Source organism: Pogona vitticeps, chromosome 6 (genome assembly GCF_051106095.1).
Source record: "Pogona vitticeps strain Pit_001003342236 chromosome 6, PviZW2.1, whole genome shotgun sequence".
Classification (NCBI taxonomy): Eukaryota; Metazoa; Chordata; class Lepidosauria; order Squamata; family Agamidae; genus Pogona; species Pogona vitticeps.
In genome coordinates, this window is record NC_135788.1 from 116,218,104 (window position 1) to 116,236,392 (window position 18,289).

Consider the following 18,289-nt stretch of genomic DNA (forward strand, 5'->3'; position numbering starts at 1 on the left):
GAACTATTGTGAACCACTCTCGCTGATCCCTCTCAATGAGGTGTGGAGAAAATACAATAAAGCAATTCATGTTTAACAGAAATATTTGATCTTTCAGCTTTAGCCTTCTTCAGGTGTTCTTTCACGAATCGAAGGCAACAGAAGTAGCCTAGCTAGCATTCTGGAACAGAAAGGATGGGATATTCTAAACTGCATTTAGGAGACGATACAGGGAAGCCACTGAAATCCACAAATACTGGACAACCCCGGCAATCATTACGTTAGACTGCACAGGGAAGCCACTGAAATCCACAAACATCAGCAGAACTTCAACAAAAAAGAAGAAAGTTTGAAACTCAACAAAACTTGGCTCCCAGCACTGAAAAATACAGCGTGCAAAAGGTCAACGAACTCTACCCAGCCACAAGGACCGGTGATCACTACACACAAAAGACCAGCTAACAACACCCATCAATCACAGTGACAGATAATCTCTCTTCCTTCTCACGACAATACACCCTCAACAAAAACACACTGATCACCATAATCACCCATCTCCTGAAAAGGACAAAAGCTGATCTCACAGCCATAAATACTCAACTCCCAAACAAACTGCACCAGAGCACAGAGTGCTGTTCTCTGAAGATGCTGGCCACAGAAACTGGTGAAACGTTAGGAAGAACAACCTTCAGAACACGGCCAAAGAGCCCAAAAAACCCACAACAATTAGATCCGGGCTGTGAAAGCCTTCACTAATACATTAAATTTCTGATGTGCTTGTCATTGGAAGAGACAACAAATTTCAGATGACTCGTCAAACTAATGGGACAAAAAACTGAAGCTTTAAACATTCTCTTCCTCTTGGTCTTCCGCCTTGTTTGACAGCTTCCCAGAGGCATCTGGTTGGCCGCTTGCTAAGCAAGATGAAAAATGTTTCCTATTCTTTTTTCTTTTTTGTGGTGTTGGGAATGCAACTCCCAAAATCTTCTGGACAAGGAAGCTGACTGGCATTATTCTGGAAAGTGTGCTTCAAGAAAGAACTGCATGACTTTCTAATCCTGTTTCCAAGCCTTTCAAATGGGCAGCCACCGCGGCATCTCGTGAAAGCAAATCAAATTCCACGGTTGATGATTTGGTATGGGAAGAATCACCTCCTTTATCAACTTTGAATGACTCCAATCCTGGATTCTAATCCCCTGTCTGCTTTTTCTGCCTCCTATATGATTCCCCCTGCCCCCCCCATTTCTATCAGATCCTCTCTCACAAAAATCTTTTCTTCTAAGAGAAAAAAAATTCAAATATCATCACTCCTCCAGGACAGCTGCTTTAAGCCTTCTGATCATGCCGCTGACAAAAATAATAATAATAGGAAAAAAGCTGTGTGGTCCTCATACAAAATCAAAAAGTGGGTAATAATGGTTAGTGAAAGTGCTTCGGTTATAGCTGGTTGATTTTAGAATATATCTGGATTTTGTGCATTGCTTTAAACCACCCAGAGTAGTGGTTTTCATTAGATGGAGGGTTGGTAAATAGATGAATGAATGAATGAATGAATGAATGAATGAATGAATGAATGAATGAATGAATGAATGAATGAATGAATTCACAGGATGCCTAAAAATCACAAAAAAACAGGAAGTTACAGGATTCATCATAAAGCTGAGTATCACACTGATGTGTGTGTGTGTTATGTAAAGAGAGGAGATAAAAAAAATAATTGTGGATAGAGGTATAAGCTTTAGGGTCTGTAACTTAAAGTTCTAAGATGGGGGCTGCAAAGCTTTCTTCACCCTTCCCTTCCAGCTCAGCTTTTCTGCTTTTAAGATTTTAATGATCTAATACAATCCCTTGTATTTGAATTTTTGTAGAATCATAGAATGACGGAGTTGGAAGACGCCTAATAAAGCCATCGGGTCCAACTCCAACTCCTGCTCAATGCAGGAATCCACATCAAAGCCGATTTGACCCTACTGATTTTCCTTCTCAGTTATACCTGGATCATTTGGGAGAAATCACCCAACTGCTTCTTCCCTTCCAAGACCACCAAGAGTCAATCCAGCACAATTCCCACCCCCCACCCCCCAAATTTCTGTAAGTTTCTCCCTCTTTCACTCACATGAGAGCGCTGTAGGTCTTCTCCTGGTACAGCTGGTTGCGCACATAGTCAATGTAGACAGAGAAACTTTGCTGGGCATGTTCTTCAACGATGTCACAGACATCCGAGATCTGCAGGCTCTCAGCCAGGCGGCCTTCCAGGTCTTGCAGAAATCTGTCAAGAGGAACAGCCATGAGCTGGACAAATCATGGAAAGGACAATGAGAGAGGGCTAGAGTTTCACATGCAAGGTTGTCTCTTTTTCCTCTCTAATGTCAGGAAACTTGGGCTCAACACCTGATCTTCCCAAATGGTAAATTTTTGGGGGGTTGGACAGAATTATCCAAGAATTCTCTGGATGCCGCCTAGAAACACAAATCTATATAGACCAGTGGTTCTTAACCTTGGGTTACTCGGGTGTTTTTGGACTGCAACTCCCAGAAGCCTTCACCACCAGCTGTGCTGGCTGGGGTTTCTGGGAGTTGCAGTTCAAAAACACCTGAGTAACCCAAGGTTAAGAACCACTGATATAGACCACAGTCCATTTACTTCAATTGCAGGCTTCTTTGGCTTGTTTCTGCCAAGAGTCCAAGGACTTCCTGGACAATAAAGTTCTTTGGGAATCCTAATGGGCAGTGAGACTATACCACCCGGGGAGCGCTAGGACTCCTAGGTAGGACCAGGGCAGCTTCCTTTTCCAAACAGGAAGCCAGGCCATGCAACCCTTCAAGCTAGGCCCTTCTCCAGGTAAGTGAAATGTAGGTGTTATCTGCAGGCATAGGAACTTGTGGAATTCTGCCTGAGGAATGGCACATCCCTGAAACTCAACATGAGCTTGACCTGCAATGATCAGAAGAGCTGATCTACATGGCCGTAGTCGAACTGCGCATGTTTATCTTTTAAGAATGCATTAACAGGAGTGCAGTCTCCAAATCCCACGAGGCACAAGTCCTCCTCTATTCAGTACAGGTTAGGCCTCGTCTTGAGTACTGTGTCCAGTTCTGGACGCCGCCCTTGAAGAAGGATGCCAACACACTGGAACAAGTTCAGAGGAAGGCAACAGGGATAATCGGAAAGCAAGCCCTATGACGGGAGACTGAAAGAACTGAGTATGTTTAGCCTTGAGAAAAGAAGACAGAGGAGAGATAGGATTGCACTTTTCAAATACTTGAAAGGTGGTCATACGGAGGAGGGGCAGGATCTGTTCTCAGTCTCCCCAGAATGCAGGACACATAATAAAATGGGCTCAAGCTACAGGAAGCCAGATTTCAGTTGGGTATCAGAAAAAGCTTCTCAATTGTTAGAGCAGTACGACAATGGAACCAATGACTTTGAGAGGTCATGAGTGCTCCAACGCTGGAAGCATTCAAGAGAAAATTGGACGACCATCCGTCGGACCTGTTTTGATTTGGATTCCTGCATTGAGCAGGGGGTTGGACTCGATGCCCTTATGGGCCCCTTCCAACTCCATGATTCTATGATTCTTTGTTCAGAAGAACCATATTGTACAGCCGTGCCAATAAGCATATGACTTCTTTTCTGCATGGGTAGATCAGCCCTAAATGAGGATGAGCACGCCGAGAATTGTGCTTAGGACAGATTGGCTCCCTTTTAATTCTCCAGGATGGGCAACGGGTGGAATGGGACAAAAAAAGGGGCCAGGGAAGGAGATGAGAGAGAGCAGGGGATGCTGCTGACCTTTCGCTGACCTCCTTGACTTTACGGATGTTGGAGAAGAGGATGCGGTGCTCGCGCAGCAAGATTGTGGCCGCCAGATCCCGCGACTCCATGAAATGCTCGATCAGAAGCGTCAGGGAGCGTAAGTAGGAAGCTTCGGAAGTCACCACCTCAAAAAGACTCTGGAGACAGGAAGCGAGAATCACAGGAAGAGGAGTGAATGGAAAAGAAACAGGAAACAGCCTTGTGGTGAATTCGGCTTTTGGCTCAGCCAAATCAGCATCTCTAACTTGGACTGGTAGCAGTTCTCTGGAGTTTTGGATTTTTTTTATCCCCCCCCCCCATAGTGCTCCTTGGAGATCCCTGGCATCTCCTGATAGTCTCCCATCTAAATACAGTGGTACCTCGCAAGACGATGTTAATTTGTTCCACGAAAAACGCTGTCTTGTGAAAACATCGTCTTGCGGAACGCAGTTCCCCATTGGAATGCATTGAAATCTATTTAATGCGTTCAAATGGGGAAAAATCCTCATCTTGCGAAAATCATCCATAGAAAACATCATCTTGTGAAGCGCAACAGCAATCACAAAAACTAAGCGTCTTGCAGATTAATCGTCCCGTGAGGCAATCGTCTTGCGAGGCATCATTGTACTAACCAGGCTGGGCCCTGCTTAGCTTCTGAAAGCTTGCTGGCTGGCTACCTGAAATTTTATCCCATTTTTCTTCCAATAAACTCACAGTTTTCTTTTATCCTCGCTTGGTCCTCATAGCAACCCTGTAAGGTAGGCTCAGGCTGAAAGACAGCGGCTGGCCCAATGTCACCCAGTGAGTTTCGAGCCTGAATGGGATGTGAACCTGGCTGTCTCGTGTCAAGCTCTAAGCACTGCACCAGACTGCCTCGGTATCTACTGCTCCAGGCTCACGTTCTGCAATCTCTTGCTTCCCTGCCCCCAAAAAGTCATCAGACGGCAGGTGAAAAAGAAAGAAAAACTTCTTTTCCTGAAGCTTGGCCAACCTACCTCTTGCATCTTCCTCTCCTCGGGACTGATGTTTTGCAGGAGGCTGCTTTCCCGCACCGCCGGCAGCTCCTGCCACAGCGTGCTGTGCGGGATGGGGCCCCGAGGTCCTCCAGAAGGTCCTTCCCCGGGGGAAGGGGCTCCGTAATCCGAGCTGCTGAAGCTGCTGTTGCGAGGAACTGTTTGCCGCTTGATCTCTTTGGAGATGACGGCCTGGCGATACGTTTGATAGAGGGGCTCTGGAGAGGGAAGACAAGGTCACGCAGAAGGAGTGAATTTCCAAAACAGACAAACAGAAAGAGGGCGGATTGGGGAGGGGGAACCTAAGAAAGCCGACTTGGCTTTATAACACGGTCTAAAAACACTCAAAACATTAAAAGGAAAAAAGAAAAAACCCAGAAATATGTATTTTCATGGTGTAATTACCAGAACTGGCCACTAAAGGGAGCCAGATAACATTTTAAGTATGGGGTGCACAATTATCCAAGGGTTTTTTTCTTTGGTATCTACAGGGGGAGGGCTTGGAACCAATCCCCCATGGGGGAGGGCTACTGTACTTTATTTACATCCCACCTTCCATAGAAGCCAGGCGCAAATATAAACACAACAAAGCATTTTTTTAAAATTATGTAATGTGTTGATTAAAATGATTCCAATGTAATGCTAAAAGTCCATCCATCAAAAAGAACAATTTTAAAGAACAGCACCCAGGCATTAAAAGCCCTATCCAGCCAAAGTGACTGGGGATATTTTTTTAAACTTTGTACTCTTAAAAAAGGACATTTTCCCAAGGGTTGATCCTACTTACCATCTTGTAGGTAAAGGCCCCAGTCAGGGCCTTTCGGGGAAAATACTGAGCAGCTTCTGTAAATAATGAGAAGTGGAGAGAAGGACAGAGGTTAAGTAGCCCAGAGAAAAGCCGAACAGACAGTATTTGAGGATTCTAGTGTTGAATTAAGACCTTGTTTGTTCATTTATCAGAATTCTGAGGGTTCCTGTTCCTAGGATGCAGCCGGGGGGGAGCTCCCACCAAATTATGGGATTGGGAGTCCTTGAATTCTGAAAAATCCCACCCCTAATGGTTCTACTCTCCTTCATGGATTGCTGCCTTGTCGTGGCGAAGGGGCTTGAGTAACTCAGAGAAACTATGGGCTATGCCGTGCAGGGACACCCAAGACGGACAGGACATAGTGGAGAGTTCCGACTAAACGCAATCCACCTGGAGTAGGAAATGGCAAGCCACTCCAGTATCTTTGCCAAGAACGCCCCATGATCAGAAACAAAAGGCTAAAAGATATGACGCTGGAAGATGGGCCCCTCAGGTCGGAAGGCGTCCAACATGCTACTGAGGAAGAGTGGAGGACAAGTACAAGTAGCTCCAGAGCTAATGAAGTGGTTGGGCCAAAGCCGAAAGGACGCTCAGCTGTGGACGTGCCTGGAAGTGAAAGGAAAATCCAATGCTGCAAAGAAAAATACTGCATAGGAACCTGGAATGTAAGATCTATGAACGTTGGGAAGCTGGAGGTGGTCAAACAGGAGATGGCAAGAATAAACATCGACATCCTGGGCATCAGTGAACTAAAATGGACAGGAATGGGCGAATTCAGCTCAGATGATTATCATATCTACTATTGTGGGCAAGAATCCCATAGAAGGAATGGAGTAGCTCTCATAGTCAACAAAAGAGTGGGAAAAGCTGTAATGGGATACAATCTCAAAAATGATAGAATGATGTCAATACGAATCCAAGGCAGACCATTCAACATCACAATAATCCAAGTTTATGCACCAACCAGCATTGCTGAGGAGACTGAAATTGAACAATTCTATGAAGATTTACAACACCTTCTAGAACTGACACCAAAGAAAGATGTTCTTCTCATTCTAGGGGACTGGAATGCTAAAGTAGGGAGCCAAGAGATAAAAGGAACAACAGGGAAGTTTGGCCTTGGAGTTCAGAACGAAGCAGGACAAAGGCTAATAGAGTTTTGTCAAGAGAATAAGCTGGTCATCACAAACACTCTTTTCCAACAACACAAGAGGCGACTCTATACATGGAAATCACCAGATGGGCAATATCGAAATCAGATTGATTATATTCTCTGCAGCCAAAGATGGAGAAGCTCTATACAGTCAGCAAAAACAAGACCTGGAGCTGACTGCGGTTCTGATCATCAGCTTCTCATAGCAAAATTCAAGCTTAGACTGAAGAGATTAGGAAAAACCACTGGGCCACTCAGGTATAATCTAAACCAAATCCCTTATGAATACACAGTGGAAGTAAAGAACAGATTTAAGGAACTCGATTTGGTGGACAGAGTGCCTGAAGAACTTTGGATAGAGGCTCGTAACATTGTCCAGGAGGCAGCAACGAAAACCATCCCAAAGAAAAGGAAATGCAAGAAAGCAAAGTGGCTGTCCAACGAGGCCTTAGAAATAGCAGAGAGGAGAAGGGAAGCAAAATGCAAGGGAGATAGGGAAAGTTACAGAAACTTGAATGCAGACTTCCAAAGAATAGCAAGGAGAGACAAGAGGGCCTTCTTAAATGAACAATGCAAAGAAATAGAGGAAGATAACAGAAAAGGAAAGACCAGAGATCTGTTCAGGAAAATTGGAGATATTAGAGGAACATTTTGCGCAAAGATGAACATGATAAAAGACAAAAATGGGAGGGACCTAACAGAAGCAGAAGACGTCAAGAAGAGGCGGCAAGAATACACAGAGGAATTATATCAGAAAGATTTGGATATCCCGGACAACCCAGACAATGTAGTTGCTGACCTTGAGCCAGACATCCTGGAGAGCGAAGTCAAGTGGGCCTTAGAAAGCCTGGCTAACAACAAGGCCAGTGGAGGTGATGGCATTCCAGTTGAACTATTTAAAATCTTGAAAGATGATGCTGTTAAGGTGCTACATTCAATATGCCAGCAAGTTTGGAAAACTCAACAGTGGCCAGAGGATTGGAAAAGATCAGTCTACATCCCAATCCCAAAGAAAGGCAGTGCCAAAGAATGCTCCAACTACCGTACAATTGCACTCATTTCACACGCTAGCAAGGTTATGCTCAAAATCCTACAAGGTAGGCTTCAGCAGTATGTGGACCGAGAACTCCCAGAAGTACAAGCTGGATTCCGAAGAGGCAGAGGAACTCGAGACCAAATTGCTAACTTGTGCTGGATTATGGAGAAAGCCAGAGAGTTCCAGAAAAATATCTACTTCTGCTTCATTGACTATGCGAAAGCATTTGACTGTGTGGACCACAACAAACTATGGCAAGTTCTTAAAGAAATGGGAGTGCCTGACCACCTTATCTGTCTCTTGAGAAACCTATATGTGGGACAGGAAGCAACAGTTAGAACTGGTCATGGAACAACTGAGTGGTTCAAAATTGGGAAAGGAGTATGGCAAGGCTGTATATTGTCCCCCAGCTTATTTAACTTATATGCAGAATACATCATGCGGAAGGCTGGACTGGAAGAAACCCAAGCCGGAATTAAGATTGCCGGAAGAAATATCAACAACCTCCGATATGCAGATGATACCACTCTGATGGCAGAAAGTGAGGAGGAATTAAAGAACCTTGTAATGAGAGTGAAAGAGGAGAGTGCAAAAAACGGTCTGAAACTCAACATCAAAAAAACTAAGATCATGGCCACTGGTCCCATCACCTCCTGGGAAATAGAAGGGGAAGATATGGAGGCAGTGTCAAATTTTATCTTCCTGGGCTCCATGATCACTGCAGATGGAGACAGCAGCCCTGAAATTAAAAGGCGCCTTCTTCTTGGGAGGAAAGCGATGACAAATCTGGACAGCATCTTGAAAAGCAGAGACATCACCTTGCCAACAAAAGTCCGAATAGTCAAAGCTATGGTTTTTCCTGTCGTGATGTATGGAAGTGAGAGCTGGACCATAAAGAAAGCAGACCGCCGAAGAATTGATGCCTTTGAATTGTGGTGCTGGAGGAGGCTCTTGAGAATCCCCTGGACTGCAAGGAGAACAAACCTATCAGTTCTAAAGGAAATCAACCCTGAGTGCTCACTGGAGGGACAGATCCTGAAGCTGAGGCTCCAGTACTTTGGCCATCTAATGAGAAGAAAAGACTCCCTGGAAAAGACCCTGATGTTGGGAAAGTGTGATGGCAAGAGGAGAAGGGGACGACCGAGGATGAGATGGCTGGACAGTGTCTGTGAAGCAACCAACATGAACCTGACACAACTCCGGGAGGCAGTAGAAGACAGGAGGGCCTGGCGTGCTCTGGTCCATGGGGTCACGAAGAGTCGGACACGACTAAACGACTAAACACACACACAATGGTTCTACTACCAATCACCAAGAAACGAGAAAATTTACTTTTTTTTTGGAATACAAAACTCCCCAGTTGTCCCATTCAGCAAAGCCCAACATGTTTTCAAACATGGGATTTTTCCGAAATCGCTATTCCCCATCCCCGACCACCAGGCTAACTTCTCTTCCCATTTTCTGTGGCCACGAGGAGACGAAACACATGAACGCACCCGTCACTTGGGGTCCCTGAGTCGGAGTCGCCTGGAACGGATCCTTCGCTTTCGCAACCACCTGCGGAGAGCGAGATATATATTTTTTTGCAGAGTTAGGGCAGCCTGGTTAAAAACGGTGAGGAAAAAGATGATTTAATCTTTCCCGTTCTAGTGAATGGCTGAATGAAAAGACTGTGCCTAGCAGGTTTCCGGCTCCTTCTGGCGTCTGAGGTGACCATGTCAGCTCTGAAGACCCATGGGCTAATTTCCCACCCGAGGGAAACACCAGAGACAGGGCATAAAATCATTTCATTTAAAGAAAAGTGTTGGACCAAGCATATTATGGACTGCCAGAAAGACAAACATGTGGCTACTGCTTTAAATCGCGCCTGAACTTTCACTAGAAGTAAAAAAAACCCAAAATGACTAAACTGAACCTATTGTACAGTTTCCCCGAAAACAAGACGTAACCTGAAAATAAGAATATGATTTTTTTCAGCATGCTTGTAATATAAGCCTGACCCCAAAAATAAAGTGAAAAAATAAGCCCTAATGCTCTTTTTTGGAGCAAAAATTAATATAAGATCCTGTCTTATTTTCGGGCATGTTATGAGAAGACAAGGCTCATTGGAAAAGACAATCATGCTGAGTTGAATTGTCTTATTTTCGGGGAAACACGGTACCAACAGACCGTCAGATCCCCCCACGAAGGAACCGAACAACCCCCCCCCATTTTTCCCATATTAATTCCCACCCACCCTCCCATCTTGTTTTCCGCACCAAGTGCATCCAGTACCTTGACACGGGTCTTCATTCAAGGGCGAGCCTTCCAAGGGTGGAGGGGGCTGAGAGGGTGGAGGGGGCAAACCCTGAGGCAGCGGAGGGGGGGGCTGGGAGGGGGGAGGGGGCATCAGGCCGGCAGGGAGCTGGAAGGAGGGCAAGGAAACGGGTGGGGGCATCTGGGCCGTCGGCGGGGGCGGAGGGGGCTGGGACGGAGGGGGCAGCAGGAGACCCCCGCCGGACGAGAAGAAGGACTTGTCCTCGGGGACGTGGTTGGCGTCCAGCGGGTACTGGAGAGAGCTCCGTCGGGGTAAAGCCAGCGAGCCCAAGGAGTTCCGTGGGGGCTTGATGGGCGCTTTCGGGGGGATGGCGGGGGGGAGGCCCTCCCCATCCAAAGAGGCGGGGGAACCTCCTTTGCTGCGCCGGGGAGGTTTTCGCATCAGCGGCGGGCAACGAGGCGGGAGGGGCTCGGCGGTGGAGCGGTACCCCGTCAACACCACACCGCCGTCCACGTGCCCGTTCGACGTCGGGGGCAGCTCCGGAGGCTTCTTGCTCCGAGGGGAACGGAGAGCTTTGGGGGTCCTGCCCTGCTCCGCGGTGGGTGGGGATGAGGGGTTGGTGGGTGGCGTGCTGTTGAGGACCAGGAGGTGCCGGAAGACGGGGGCTCCTTCATCGGCCGAGGAGGATAAGTCCGAGGCAGGTCCTTCTTCGCCATCCTCCTGCTGGGAAGGGGCGGGCACCCAGGCCAGAATCATGCCCGGCCGCTGTTGATGGCAAACGCAGGGGCAGCCGGAGGGGCAGGAAGAGGGCAATTTGACCCCGTTCTGATCCACAGAACCATCTTCTACCGAGGGGCGGATGGCCTCAGGAGGATCTGTGGAGACAAAGAGTGAGGGAACACTGGGGATCCAGTCCGAGGCCGACGGACCCATTGACTCGGAGTCCATCTACACCGTTTATTATAATTTCTCACTTGCTTCATTTTTATTCCTCCTATCCAGCCAAAAGCCACTCTGGGCAATTGACAGCATGGAAAAGCAGCCATCCACAAGACAAAAATCAACAACCTGGGTAAGACTTCAAAATAATCATACAATTAAAAAAACACATTTTAAAATACATTTTGAAATACACTGGAGTATTCCAGCATGCTGAACTCTCTTCAGTGGCTCTATTCTCTGGAATTCTGGGGTTTTTAGTTTGGTGAGGAACTGAGAATTCCTTGCTAGAGGACTCCAGTGCCCTCCGCTAAATGGCAGAATGGACTTCATAGCTCTTGATTTCAATGTGCGGCGACCTCAACGGTGCTTCAAGGTATGGGAGATGATCAAGGAGTGGTTCTTCATTTACTATTTCACAGTGAGTTTTCATGGCCGAACAGAAACATGAACCCAGGTATCTGATTCGTGCCCGAATCAGAAAAATGGTGATTTGTTTTGATTTGTGATCCGTCGATGTCAACGAATCACAAGTTACGAAATTACTTTTTTTTCCTGACAACTCAATGAATCAATTTATGAATTTGGTGTTGTTTTTTTTAACTTTTAAACCCTATAAAAATGACCCCCACCACAAGTTTGGGTTTTGGATACAGCCACAAAGAGGGCCACTCAGGCACCTAGAGATACAGTTCCTCCCAGGCACCTAGAGATACCAAAATCACAGAGAAGCTTCCCATGACTGTCTTCTACAACCCCTCTAAGTTTGGTGAAGATTGGGGTTTTCCAAAACCAGCTGCTAAAGGGCATTTTCCTGGGGGGGGGAGCTCTTTGCGCATAAGTCAGACATCTGAAACCAAATCTTCACCAAATGTGAAGGGACTGTAGAGGAGAGTCAGGAGAAGCTTCCTTATGACGTTGGTGTCGCTAGGTGCCTTGGGGGGCATTTCATAGCCAAACCAATTGACAAATAAAAAAATCATTGATTCCATGATTTGTCAGGGGCATTGAATACAAAGCAACAAATTAGCGATTTTTGAACAAATTTGGTGATTCACATTTTGATTCATGCCCATCTCTATCTGACACTCTTATTTATTTATTTATTTATTTAATTTATATGCCGCCCACTCTACCCAAAGGTCTCTGGGCGGCTTACAACAATTAAAATTCAATGCAATAAAATAAAATGATTAAAATACAATTAAAATACGATTAAAATACAATTAAAATTGCCATCATTAAGACCCACAGTTAATGTTATTTCAATTAAAAGCCTTCTGGAACAGGAAGGTTTTGACCTGGCGCCGAAATATCATCAGTGTCGGCGCCAGGCGAATTTCAGTTGGGAGGGCGTTCCATAGTCTGGGGGCAGCTGCCGAGAAGGCCCTTTGTCTACAAGCCATCCCTCTTACCTCCTTGAGGGATGGCTCTTTCAAAAGGGCCCCCTGGCTAGATCTTAACAGCCGGGTAGGCTCATATGGAAGGAGGCGGTCCTTCAAGTATCCAGGGCCCAAGCCAAACCACAATGGGTCTCCATAAGACAGACTGTTATCTCTTCATCATATGAGCTATTAACATGATGCCGATGAATGAAGACTCTCTCAGGCTCTCTTAAGGATGAGGTACTCAACACGGGTTAACCAGCCCCTCTTTCTTGGGGCATTCAGAGACCACCACATAGTTAGCCCTAGGCTATGGAGGTGGCAGGGCACACATGCCCATCATCACCCAAAAACCTCCGCTGACCTCAGCTGGCCCTATCCTGAGAAGCACAACGGGTTGCAAACTCCCAGCCTCGGACTCTGTAGCCAGACACTACAACTCACTGAGCCTGTGTAAGTACATCACCAAACGACATCTGTCAGGATTTGACAAGAGGCAGCTATGGTAGTTAAAATAGCATATAAATGCTGTCATTGTTAGTACACTAAAAAAAGGGATAAATACAGTGGTGCCCCGCACAGCGAGGTTAATCCGTTCCGGATTAACCTTCGCTGTGGGAAACATCGCACTACGGAACACAAAAAGGCATTGGAACGCATTAAACAGCGTTTAATGCAGTTCCAATGCCATAGAATACTCACCGTAGTGCGATGTTTCCCAGGGGCCAGCAGCCATTTTCGCGCCCTCCCCTTGCACAACGAGGGCACCAAAATGGCTGCCATCAGCTGTCCGGTGGGTCCAAAATGGCCGCCGGAACAGCCGAAAGGGGCCGGGGCGCAGCGTTTTCGCGCCCTTGGTAAGCAAGGGGAGCGCGCGAAAACGTTGCCGGAAGCCCCGAAATGGTTGCGCGCAGCCATTTCGGGGCTTCCGCAGCATTTTCGCGCGCTCCCCTTGCTTACCAAGGGCGCGAAAACGCTGCGCCCCGGCCCCTTTCGGCTGTTCCGGCGTCCATTTTGGACCCGCCGGACAGCTGATCGGCGGGTCGCAAAGCGAAGGTTGGTAAGCGAGCAGCTTACCGACCTTCGCTTTGTGAATTACCACCTATACAGGCATCGTTTTGCGATCGCATTTGCAATCGCAAAAATGGCCTCGTAGAGCGAATTCATCGCTCTACGAGGCGCCCGTTGTGCGAGGCACCACTGTATTTCAAATAATACTGCCACCTATACTGAGCTTTGAATAACAACTTTAAAATGGCCCTGTTTTGGTAGGATCCTTCCAGCATCTCCTAATCCAGACAAGTCATTTTTTTAATGCTCCACTTTAAAAACATTTACTCAACTGCCCATAAAGCTGCATAAGCAGCAGGGCCCGTAACCTCTTGAACCACACATGTGCCAAGTAATCACGAGGGACTGCTCTCCCTGAAGACAGAGTGGAGATTTGAACTCACAACCCCTGGGTTTGCAGCCAGCTGCTTCAACGCACTGAGCTATACTGGCAAGCCAAACAAATCTGGCTTTGCTTGGTGCAGAAATCCAAGCAAGCGAAGAAGGGGATGTATTCGCGAAGGCAACACCAACATTACGTCAGACTGCACAGGGAAGCCATTGAAATCCACAAGCACCAGAAAAACTTCAACAAAAAAGAGGAAAGTTTGAAACTCAGCAAAACCTGGCTCCCAGCTCTCAAAAATACAGCATGCAAAAGGTCACGAACTCTACCCAACCACAAGGTCAAGGGGATCACTACCATCAACCACAGTGACAGATAATCTCCTTATCACAACAATACACCCACAACAAAACACACTAATCACCCATCCACAGAAAGCAATACACCCACAACAATACACACTAATCATCCCATCTCACAGCCATAAATACTCCACTCCCAAAGCCAACTACACCAGAGCACAATTTGCTGTCCTCTGAAGATGCCAGCCACAGAGACTGGCGAAACGTCAGGAAGAACAACCTTCAGAACACGGCCAAAAAGCCTGAAAAACCCACAACAACCAGTAGAACGGGATCTTGCAGCCTCGGGGTCTAATTCAATCCACAAAGGATCTGGATTGGGCCCCAAAAAAGCGATGGCTCACATCCGGCAGTCCTTCTCCCAGGCCTCTGGTGTAATACATGCTGCTGAAGACGATAATGGGATGAGTTTTGCCCGATCTGCATCCCGTCCCAAAAGGGGGGGGGGAAATACTAGCTAGAATCCTATTGCGGAAACGCAGCATGGAAGACCAATCACACATGTACATCCCTGTTTCGGAAAGTTGTTCCTCGCACATCTGGTCATGAAATCAGGGGTGCAACCAATTGCATGAAGTCCATCCCCGTAGGGGAAACTAATTATGAGGTTATCATTCCACGTGTATTTTTTCACAGTGAAATTCTGGCCATTGTTTTTGTTTTGAGTTTTTCATGGTGCACTATCAGAGGCGGCCACTAGGTGGAACCAGAGAGTTGTTCCTTACAAATTACTTTTGTCAGCAGAGTAAATACAGGCCTATGCTGTGTTCTATATATATAAACATTTCAACCTTTGTAGTTGTCTTCCGGAGAAATGGAAGAGAACAAGAGCTGAACACCCACATTCTCCCTGGTTTCTTACCTAACTGTTGCTTCCCTTGCATCTCCTCCTCCTCCACCACAGTCTTCTCTTCCCCATTTTCAGTGACAGAAGTGGGTGCTTGACTGCAGTTCAAAGCAGGTGGGACGGTCTTGCAGATCTCTCCCGTTTCAGGAGCTGTGTGGTCGAAGCGCACCACAATCTTGCGCACAGCGCCTGAATCCTGCAGCTTGCGCAGCTGCTGCTGATGCCGGGAAGGGGGTTTGGTAACTTTAGAATATCCGTCGCTCACCGGTCTGGTCTCGGCGTCCTCCGGGGGCAGCGCTGGGGTGGGGCATCGGCTCAGCCTGGCAGAGTCTGGCCTGGGGGGCAAATAGGGGCGGGGCCTGGTGGGTGGGCGGGGCTTGATGATGCGAGCAGGCTTCTGGGCCGGAGGCGTGGCTGGAGGCAGGGGGTCCATAGAGGACATCTTCAGAGCAGGAGAATCATGGGCAGGAGCAAAGCCACCATGGCTTCATATCCTATAGTGAAAAAAGAGATGGATATAGTTAGCAGAAGTATCAGGTTCCAATGGATCTAGGGGCAACTATAAGCTTTAGGCTGCTGGAGGACGGGAGCTAAATTTGTATGTGCTCCCCGATATTAGGCAAGACAGACAGATAGATGAATAGATACCTGAGTGAATTCTTCCTATGTTAATTATATTGCTTCTAATGCACCACCAAGCCACATCTGACTTACGGCAACCCTAATACAGTGGTGCCTTGCTTAACAAGGATAATCCGTTCCAGCGAAATCGCTGTACAGCGAAATCCTCGTTAAGTGAAATAAAAAATCCCATTGAAACACATTGAAAACCCGTTCAATGCGTTCTAATGGGCAGAAAACTCACCGTCCAGCGAAGATCCTCCATAGTGGCAGCCATTTTCGGTGCCTGTATAGCGAGGAATCCATCCAAAAACATAGTGGGGAACTGTTTTACACAGTGGGCAGCCATTTTGAAGCCACTGATCAGCTGTTTTAAAATTGTTGTAATGCGAAGAATCGGTTCCCGAAGCAGGGAACTGATTGCTGCAAAGCGAATTTTGCCTATTAAAGCATCGTTTTGCGATCGCAAAACAGTCATCATATAGCAGTTTCGTTGTTTAACGAAACAATCATTAAGCGAGGCACCACTGTAACTTTTTCAAGATATATAAGATGTTCAAGGAGTGCCTTACTTCTTCCAGACCCCCCCCCCCAATAAGTTTTTGGCCAAGTGAAGATTCGAACCCTGGCTCCGCATTCCACAAACACAACAGGCTCAATTTGGAAGGACGCAAATCACTCTCTCTTTTTCTTCCCAGAAAGATGTTTATATTTTTAAGAGATGTTAATGTATTTATAATTCATGACACTGTTTTAAGGACATTAAGACACAGCAGTAGGGATTAAATGCAAACTCACTAACAAAATACTGATCGCACCAGGAGCTGAAACTTGTAACATCAGTGATCACATTTTTAATGCAACGAGAGCTGCAACATACACAAAGATAATAAACACAGGAGCAATATTTGAATATATTTTACTGATATAACTGAAGTGCAGTCAAGCAAAATGAATAACTCATTTGGTATAGCGGTACACCCTGAGTAAGGCAAAATGTTTTGCATGGATCATTACTGGCGGAGATGCAATAGTTTAGATCACTTCCTGAATTTTATAGGGTTCCTATTTATCTCTGTACAGAGCCACAAACACAAAAGACGGGGCTCTTTCAGCAATGACCCCCATATATTCAAACTTCATTCCAAAGATCTTTATTACCAGACCACACGGGGCTTTTACAGTGGTGGCCCCATATCTGTGGAATGCCCTTATCCTTCCAGATAACCTTTTCGAGCTTTTCGCCCCTATTCAATGCACCTTAAAGACTTGGTGCTTTTTAAAAAAATGGCATGCTTCCAGGTGCTGGCTGGATAGCTCAGTGAGTTGGGTATCAGGCTTTGGAGTCAGAGGTCTGACTCCACAGCTGTGGGCCTTCTGCACGTACAGCCAGCCTGTGTAGCCTTGGGCAAGCTGCACAGTCCCAGGGCACCCCCAGAAGAGTTCTAGAAAACTCTGGAAAGGGTCATCATTAACTCAGAACTAACTTGTTCAGCAATACTGTTGTTGTTAGCATTATTATTATGCTTTAGGAAAAATACTGTATTTTTCCATATATAAGACTATACTTTTGTCTAAAATCTTTAAGACTAAAAATTGAGAGTCGTCTTATACACAGAAGTAAGCTGAGGAGAGAACAAAAACAAGTAGAGGGGAAAGCAGGGATTAAAGCGATCCTGCAGCACTTTGATCCCTTTCCCCCTGCACTTGCTAAGCCCCACTTAGATTTCTTAATTTTTGATTAGAAAAGGGGTGGCGCGTCTTATACATGGGGGCATCTTATACCCAGAAAAATACGGTAATGGAACCTCTGCTGATAGTGCCTTACATGAACTCAAAAAAGATCCTTTTTGGGACAGTGATTCCCTCGATCCCTCAACCTCTGTGTGTGTGTGTGTGTGTGTGTGTGTGGTTAGGTCAGGCTCCCTCCCAGAAGCATTCCACAGTCATATGCGCAAGGCTTGGCAGCTTCCGCCCGAGCCCTGGCGTCATCGGTCAGCCCAGCCTGTGAAGCATGTCAACACCATTCATTCAGGACTCTGCATGAGCGAGAGACGACCCGGCACATCCTGCCCTCTGGGGAGTTTGCACACGCCGCGACCCATCTGGCTTTAAACAGGGCCCCGGGCCGGCTGCCAACGCAGGCGCTCCAGCCAGATGGCATTTGGCTGGGTGCGGCTCTGGTCATCCCAACTGGGAAAAGATAAAGCCACAGGATTGCTCCACTTGACCCCCGTCCGAGGCTGCCCAAGAAAAGGGGAAAGGAAATGGAGACAAGAGTTCATGAATACGGCAAAACTGGAGGAAATGAGTCCATTGCACTAGAACTTAAATTTTTTTCAGGCTCTGGAAATAAGAAGCGGGGGTGACTAGCCAGACCCCAGAGAAGCAGTATGGATGGATAAGCCCCAGTGTCATTTTGTATCCAAAGTTGCATGAGCAGAGCAAAAGCTACAATCGTTGTGTTGTTAAGATATTAAGTGCTCATGCATGCACAAGCATGCACACGGGTAGAACCAGTCCCACCATCAAAAGGGTGCAACAGCCCACGTATTTCTGTGCAAAGAAATCTAACCCTCAATGGAGAGCTTAGTAGCATTTCTGAGAAAGTGAAGCAGGGGTTGCGTTTTTTCAAAACCAAAAAGTCAAGTTTCTAGTCCAAAACGCAAAGATTTTTAACAGTCCACCGAAGTCTCTG

At 46.6% G+C, this 18,289-nt stretch overlaps 1 protein-coding gene across 4 annotated transcripts in view; it reads right to left on the reverse strand.

Annotated features, from left to right (window-relative positions):
- ARHGEF15 (Rho guanine nucleotide exchange factor 15) overlaps nucleotides 1–18,289 on the reverse strand; it is a 64,105-nt gene that overhangs the window by 9,771 nt on the left and 36,045 nt on the right. For all 4 annotated transcript variants that reach the window (XM_072976989.2, XM_072976991.2, XM_072976988.2 and 1 more), the window contains exons 2-8: nucleotides 14,986–15,464; nucleotides 10,059–10,916; nucleotides 9,281–9,341; nucleotides 5,575–5,630; nucleotides 4,770–5,005; nucleotides 3,772–3,932; nucleotides 2,096–2,248 (exon numbers count right to left, since the gene is read on the reverse strand). In XM_072976989.2, coding sequence (XP_072833090.2) covers nucleotides 2,096–2,248; nucleotides 3,772–3,932; nucleotides 4,770–5,005; nucleotides 5,575–5,630; nucleotides 9,281–9,341; nucleotides 10,059–10,916; nucleotides 14,986–15,412 — 1,952 coding nt within the window. In that variant the 5' untranslated portion in view covers nucleotides 15,413–15,464. The remainder of the gene's footprint in view (nucleotides 1–2,095; nucleotides 2,249–3,771; nucleotides 3,933–4,769; nucleotides 5,006–5,574; nucleotides 5,631–9,280; nucleotides 9,342–10,058; nucleotides 10,917–14,985; nucleotides 15,465–18,289) is intronic.